Genomic DNA, 7,908 nt, shown 5'->3' on the forward strand with positions numbered 1-7,908 from the left:
TAAGGGTGTATATCTCTGAGAGGATTCCTCTTGGTGGTCTGGTTTTTGGGGGTTTTTTTTTTGGTGGTTTTGTCCAGCATTAATGGCCTCCTTAGGACCCTTTACATAAGGTAGACCAAGTAGCCCAGCTCTGAGCTGCAGAAACTGTAGCGAGTGTATGGGTGCATCTTCTAGCTAGGTTGGTAAGGGGTTAATCAGCTTGCAGATACAACATAATAGATCTATGTGTTGTGATAGCTAATTCATTGGTGTGGTTTGCTGGGGAATGGATTATTGGAATACTGAACCTCTGAATTCCCAAATATATTTTAACCCCATTAATGGGTTGTGGGAAAACATTAAATATTTAACAAGAGACTTCCTGACTTGCTGTTTGATGCTTCTCTTTTTTGCTTGTTTCTCTGGGCTGTTTTGCCTTTAATCAGTAGAGATGAGATTCTTTGTTATGGAAGACGTACTATGAGATTTCTTTCACATCTGATACGGTCGAGTGTAGTTACCTCAGTTTTAGGTCCAATATCTGGGAAGCCTGACAAATTTGTGTTTCTGTTCCGTTTGTTAGGACTGGCCCTAACAAGTTGCTCTTGGCTTCAAATTTAAGTTGTCATAAACAATTCCGATTCCCCTGTTGACTTCCCCAACCTCTTAGTAGAATTTTCCTATGTGTGTCTCCTTGGCATGATAGCTTGCAACAGAAATCGTGTAAAGAGTTGTTATTTTTACTACAAGCTAAGTTTCTCTCCTTGGATCCAAATAACCTTCCTTTTCCTGATACGATTTGTGAAGGACAAGGCTCTAGACTCCCCAGGGTATCTTCCCTCTACAGCTTAGGCTGTTCTTTTTACTTTTCTTTCACACCCTGCACCCTCCAAGGGAGCTCTGTGGATGGGGAAAGGTATACTACAAAATCACCCAGTGGCACTTAAATGATATTTTTTGGTGACTGTAATTTGCCTCGTGTATTATAGTTGAGAAATCCATTACCATTCTCAACTGGTTGATCCGAGACACAGGAAACCAACTGTTAGATAGGAAACTGCCCCCCCCGTGTAAAAGGTTTAGTAGTAACAGCGTTCAGAGGCCAAAAGAGATGAGCACGTTGGCAAAGTAAGGGACATGTAATGCACTTAGTTCACTTTCTTGGGACTGTGTTCTCGTTCTCATTTCTCCAGCTTTTGAATGTTATTTGATAAGTAAAGGCTTCCCATGACTAGCATCTTACAAAAGGTGGGAATCTCTAGCGAATGTGTGTCAACATAGAATAGTTTGGGTTGGAGGGGGTCTTTAAAGGTCCAACCCCAACATGTATTGCACTGTGCAAGGAATCCTTGAAGGGTGCTGCACTGAAGAACAGTATCAGGCACACTTTGGGTTGGTCATCTGGGTTTCCCCATAAAATTACTTTTATTATTTTTTCTAACCACTTTCTAAATGTCTTGTGTCCTTCTAGTTGTGGTTCTCCAATTCAAGTTTCAGAGGTGAAACTGCTCTCTTTTTCATCAGGCCAGTTAACTGTGTTCCTGCCAGCAGAGGTGAAATCTATAGGGACAGAAACAGATCATGTGCTGCCTTTGCAAGAACTGGCCATGAGGACCCTCTATAACATCTACTACAGGTTTTTAAAAGGTATGAAGTGTTTGCATTCTTCAGATTACAGAAGGAGTGGAAGTGTGTTTCTGGCAGTGATAGGAACATTTCAAATTAGCTCCTCAAAGACCTGGGCAAGGATGAATATTTTAAAAGATGTATTTAATCAAATTATCTTTAAAATGCTGTATTCGCACAAAAATGTCCAATGTCAAAAACCAAAGATCCAAAGACTATTGCTAAGGTTAAGTGGTGCTTACAAATGGTTTCCTTATTGAGGACTCTATAAAGAAGGACGCTTTTTGCAGGAGGAATTCTTTAATGGAAATAGGAGATGAGAAATACAGTTCCTGAGGCAAGATTAGATGCATCAGCCAACAATGCAACTTCTTGCCAGGCAGCACACTCCTAAACTGGCAGAGTTGTTATACATAAGGCAAAAGAAATGCTAGCAGCCCTTGGCCATTTCAGTACATACAGCGTGACAGCTGAGCTGTTTTAGTTCTGCCCCAATTCAGGCTCTTTGCTGTAAAGTGGCCCTTGGCTCATCTGGTTGTGCATCAAGGAGTCGCATGAGTTAGCAGTATCTGATGATAACCTGCAGATTCACATGTTGTCAGATTTAGATATATTGTGACTCTTCCCTATTCGCAACGTCTTGGGAATTTGTCAGCTCTAAAGGTGAAAGGAGAAAGCAGAAGGGGTAGGGAGTTACAGTGGAAAGGTTAGAGGGTTTATTATAAGGGGTCACTTGTACCATGGCCACTAGAGTAAATCATAACTGCCAAAAAACTACTGCTTTGCCAGGAAAAGTGGTCAAGGAGGTCTGCAGCAAAAATGCTGTAGGGAAGAAGCTTCATGTTGAGGAGTGGGATAACCCACAAGCTGCTGTTCCTAGGAAACTGCACTGCTTTGTGGAGAATGTATTTACTGACATTGAGAACATTAACTGACCAGTTTGCAGTTGTCTATTTTGTATATTTCTGCATATAGATGGGAGAGGGGAGGTTTTCAGTTGTTTAGGATCAGGATATCAGCTGCACCAAAATTACACAGTGACGAATGCTGTTTCATTCTGATTTGCAAAATTCCAGTTGTTGAAAAGGAGTTTGGGAACATCAGCTACAAGATCTTTTAAATCATCAGTGACTGCTTTTCTCACCCAGTTGTGACTTGCACAATAATTTCTTAGAATATGACTGTGTGAAAGTGGTTCCTGAAGAGGCTGATGAAGTTTGGTTTTAGAATAGCAAGATAGCGTTGCAAAATCAGTGTAAGAAATGGTTTGTAGATGGTTTATACAAGGCTGTGAGGATTGTATCTAGTTGCAGCCAAGGTGCAGAACCTACTTCTAGTTTGTTGTAATCTTTTAATATGTTTATATATACATATATGTCTTATTCTTAATTACCTTATTAAAGACTATGTGCATTACCACTGGTGACACCCAAATTCTAGTGGGGCAAGAGTAATGCATAGTCCAGAGAGGTATAAGATAAGGGTATGTTGGGAAAGCAGGTGGCACATGATGAAAGTAGCAGATTTGATCTATCACTGCCTAAATTTGCAGTTTCAAGGATGCTGTTAAATACCTGGTGGCTGCCAGGTAAGTGTGACAGCAGTGACTGGACTACTTTGCCTCAGTCTTTGTTTGACTGCAGAATGTGACCTTTTCTTTCTGACGCAAATGTGCCATTCGTCATGCTTGTCATCTCAATCAAGGCTTTTGTGGTACATTCTGTATGGGGTTAAACCTTGCAGTGTTTGAAAGCTGAAATTGTGTGATATCACAAAATGATTTATCAGATACTGCGTCTTGTCTTGATTACTCAGCATCTGAACTCATTCACCTGTCTTGGCTGTCTCAGTTTCTAGATGGAGATTAGCATGTTGCTTTTAATTTATAAAACACTATGTGGCTTGGGCCAAGCCTGAGAAAATAATTGCTCTTTCCCCTGAAATGACCCTGGAGTCCCTTTTGGTGAAAATGATGCCACCTTGTGAACAGTGGGGGCACACTTAAGAGATGAATGTATTGATCTTCTTAGAGTGGTCTCTTTGGTTGTGAGCATTATGCTGGGCTGGATTGTATTTCAAGTCATTCTAAATATTTCAGATCCATTTTGCTGGTGGGGGAGTTTGGGCTTTTTAGTGAGCTCAGATATCCTGTGGGATTGTTTGCTGAAATGTTTTAGTAAAATAGTATTGCTATCCTTTTCAGAACCTTGTATTGGTATTAATTACTAAATACCTGTCTAGCTGATCTTCATGTCTAAAAATGCTTTATGAGATATTTCTGGGATGTATTATTTGCTTGAGCTATAATATTTTCACCAGTTAATTTTATGCCCACATATGCTAAACTTGCACAATTAACTTCTTGAACTTATACATTGAAAGCACCATGTGCTTCACCCTAATTGTGGCAATTTGTATTACCTTGCTGGTCTTCTGACGAAGCCTTAAGTATGTGAGACAACTGATTTTCTCAATTGTTCATAGATCATGCGTGTTGTGTTTGGCTTTATCACGCAATTGTTTTGTTACAAGCCTTTTTTGTTTCTTCTCTAGATTTGAACTTTCTGACTCCCATCTCGCTACCTAAAAGCCTCCTGGAATTGCTGCACTGTCCCTTGGGACACTGCCACCGCTGCAGCCAGCCTATGTTTACCATTGTCTAAGAGGGAAACTCCAATGGCAGGATTGCATCAAGGGTAATTATACAGGAAATTACACTGGGGTACCATTTAGGCAGAAGAGGACCTTATGGAACAAAGCATATTCTTAAGGATTTCTTTTTTTTGATTTAGCAGCATTTCAGATCTAAGGCCCCTGTCCTGTGGTTGCATAAGTTGACAAATCTTTTATTTACAAGACAACCAGAATACTGTTGTTGGACTGTTTAACAAGGGTTACCACACGTGCCCGTTTCAGACTGCTGTAAGCTAGTGAAGGGTTTTGGTATGATGGGATTGACTTGCTTGTGGTAGTGCAGCACATGCATGGCACTTCTGTGCCTTGGGAAGGAAATACTACCCAACACCAATACTTCCCCTGATGGTCTCAACCCTGACTTCAGAAGAATGCCAACACTGAATAAAAGTGCTGCAGGGTTAAAGACGAAAACAAGCTCTAAAGCCAGAGGTAAATTAAAATGTTATACTGTAAAATACTCTTGTTTTTCTTTCCATGCTAATTGCCTGGAGATAAGCCGTGGAAGCATTCTTCATTGTAAAATCCAGTTAGTAGCAATACATCTTTTTAAACATATTTCAGTTTTTGTGGTTGTAGCAGTTCTGAATGTGTCTGCTGGATTCGCAAGTCAAGTAGACAAGCCTACACAGACTTCTTGAGCTGCTGGACAGTGCAGTCCTAGAAGGGACTCAAAACAGGACTATAGTTCAGGAAATAGTCCCTTCATGTAGAGAAAGATTTGAAATAGCTTTAAGGTGAGCATTGATGATAAAGGTTTTCTTCAAGTCACTTGGAGTTAAACGAGCAAATGTGATATTCAAATTCTTTTTAGAGAATTAAAGTCAAGCCATTTGTTCCAAAGCATATGCCATAAAAGGAGCAGAAAAGAAAGGTGCTTTGAAAAGGAATTACTTGGTATATATAACACACAACAATGCCACTTAGTTCTTGTCCTGTTGAAATCAATTGTCTTGATAGTTATCGTCCATAAAAACAAGAAACTGCTTTTCAGTAGGAAGATCTTTAAGAAGAAAGAAGAGACTAATTGGTGATTCAGGTACCTGTTTTACACAGCTGTATCATAGGTTATTTTTCTATGAGTTTGTGGCATGAGCGGTATCTGATTTGTAAGCAATTCAGCTTCATGAAATGAAAACAACTTAGGTATGGACAGCAGCCACAAGGCTGCTTAACTACTAATTTGGAGAAGTCATCTTTCTTAGATCCAGTTGTTGAGATTGCACACTTCAACTTGCCATTCTGTTACACTTCAGTGATATGTTGAAATTCGGTGGATTTCATGTTGAGTAAAATCAAGACTGCTTCTACATTACAGTCTTAATATTCAGAGTGGCATAAGGTGTTACAGTCATGCTATAAAGAATTCCTTTCAAGCACTGGACTGTAATTTTCCAAGAAAGTGATGAAAAATACTTGCTGGTCACTAAATCTTTATATTATCTGAAATAATCCAACAATAGGAGAGTTTGGACTGGAGAACTACTTTCTAATTAATTGCTGAGCATTGTGCATTGTAGAACTTCCAGTTCCAAGATGACAGATTATCAGTAGACACCTTTAGGAATTGTTAAAGTTATGACTCACAAAAATATACTTTAGGGCTATGTTGGAAGAACATTTTATTAACAATCTAAAATATAATAATTGAAAATATGTATTTCTGCATGGCTTTAACTGCTTTAAAAAATGGGTTGTCATTCCTTCCCTGAGACCAGAATGTACTGTGTTCTGCAAAATACCTTAATGAATACAGTCTTAAGTAGCTGACATCTGATGCAAATCCACAGATCTAAACAGAGTAGCCTGTTGTCCTTATCTCTCTAGCTTGTGTGCTTGACATGGTAAGATGATGTGGAATTGCAGAGGTGTGATAGCTGGTTTAGAAACACGTGAAGGACTGTTTCTGTTCTAAAGAGCTTACAGTGACTATGAAAACACACAGGGTAGGGATCCTGAATGTTTGAACAGCACTGATTAGTACATGCCACATCCGTGCCAGTAACTTCTGTCTGGATTTCCGTATCACATTCTGTATCCTCTTATAGGAAAGGATAGTTAAGTGTTGAACTGGATTTATGTATCTGAAAAAGCACAGATGACAAGAGCACTGGGTAAAGTGTGATTTCTGGGTTAGTGAAAAACAGATCTTAACATTTTTAAAGCAGATATCTAGGTCCCTGCCAGGATGGGGGCAGGAGGAGGGTCACAGTGAGGGTAAGATCTGGCTTTCATGATGCCACCCCTGCTGTAGTACTGGCACAGTATGGCAGCTCTGCCTGTCAGTTGTCCTTTCTGTAAATGTGGGCCCGGTTTGTTCACTTGGCTCAACCAAAGGAGGACACTGGACTTCAGTTATTTCATGCCTACGAGCAGTCATTTAAGAAACACGAGCAAAGCTGCAGCAAAGAATGACCCAGCTATTTTCCTTTTAGCTGTTAAACTTACTGGCTATAACACTCAGCCGCACCCTCCACAGAAAGAAAAACCACATGCTGCTGCTTTAAACTGAATACATTAGAAACCAGGGAGGTTTTCGAGAACCCCTGCAGTGTTTCCCTGCTTTTGTATCGGGCACTCGTAGAGCAAATGAACCTTCTTTTTCTGAAGTGTCAAGATCAGCTAATCCTGTATTTTACAAACCAGCATATTGTCTGCTGTGGAACGGGGCCAGGAGCTTTAATCTTTACTGACAACTGTTCCCCCCCTTCTCTTTTTTTTTCCTAGGAGGACAACTGTTAGTTTTGTGGCATACTGCTGCTCCACCCAGTGTCTGCAGACTTTTGACCTACTGAGTTGATAAACATTTAAAACTACTCAGGAGCGCTGCCAGTTTAAAGCTGCATTGAACGTCGTATCCCATCGGTACTGGAATACTGTGTGCGTGTGCCAAAGCAGCAGAAGTGCCCAGTTGGGAACACTAAGAGGCACTTAAATCCTGCCCTATCAAATTTGGAAGAACTGCAGGAACTTTTCGGAAGTGTAAATACCAAGCTTTTAAAAGTATTAACTTCTCTCTCCTCCAAGACAACATACAAACCAAACAAATTCACAAGCTCTGACTTCAGGATTTCCAGTATTTTTCAAATGTGGCTGTCTTCAGGTTGACCCATTGCATCATTTGAGGCATTTTCATTCCTCTAAGAAGGGGCAAAAAAAAAAAGCTCCAGTTATGATGAACAAGTTCTCACTCCTACCCCCTCCCATCCTCATCACCCCTACAGGTGGTTTCAGGTGTGTGGATCTAAGCCTATGGAAGCCTTTGATGAATCCCAGTGACTTTCCCATAGAATTTAGCTTTATTTTCTCCCTCTCATCTTAATATTCTCCCCAGCAGTTATCCCAGTTGTATACCCAGTCTTTGACAGTGAATTGTGGTATTTAAATCCACATATTAAAGCAGATCTTTCTTTTTGGTTATCATTAGAAGCCAAACGGATTTAATCAGAGTAACTAGGGTATGTCTGGAGACTAAAGATCCTGTTTCAGTAATGAAGGCTACTACTGATGCCTACACTAAAGTGGTCTTGCTCCAGCATGTTCGAGGGTGTGTTTTCTTTATTTTCATGGCTTTTATTTTAAAAAACACTCCCCCTTTTGCTTCTTTGG

At 40.1% G+C, this 7,908-nt stretch overlaps 1 protein-coding gene across 1 annotated transcript in view; it reads left to right on the top strand.

Moving 5' to 3' along the window:
- Positions 1–7,413, top strand: part of LRRC28 (leucine rich repeat containing 28) — a 46,564-nt gene extending 39,151 nt beyond the window's left edge. Inside the window, 4 exon segments of the mRNA XM_010010747.1 lie at positions 1,451–1,626; positions 4,159–4,264; positions 4,266–4,301; positions 7,027–7,413. Of these exon segments, the coding sequence (XP_010009049.1) occupies positions 1,451–1,626; positions 4,159–4,264; positions 4,266–4,301; positions 7,027–7,099 (391 nt within the window). The 3' untranslated portion in view covers positions 7,100–7,413.
- Positions 7,414–7,908: the final 495 nt, after the last annotated feature.

Source organism: Nestor notabilis, unplaced genomic scaffold, assembly GCF_000696875.1.
Source record: "Nestor notabilis isolate BGI_N333 unplaced genomic scaffold, ASM69687v1 scaffold10553, whole genome shotgun sequence".
Classification (NCBI taxonomy): Eukaryota; Metazoa; Chordata; class Aves; order Psittaciformes; family Psittacidae; genus Nestor; species Nestor notabilis.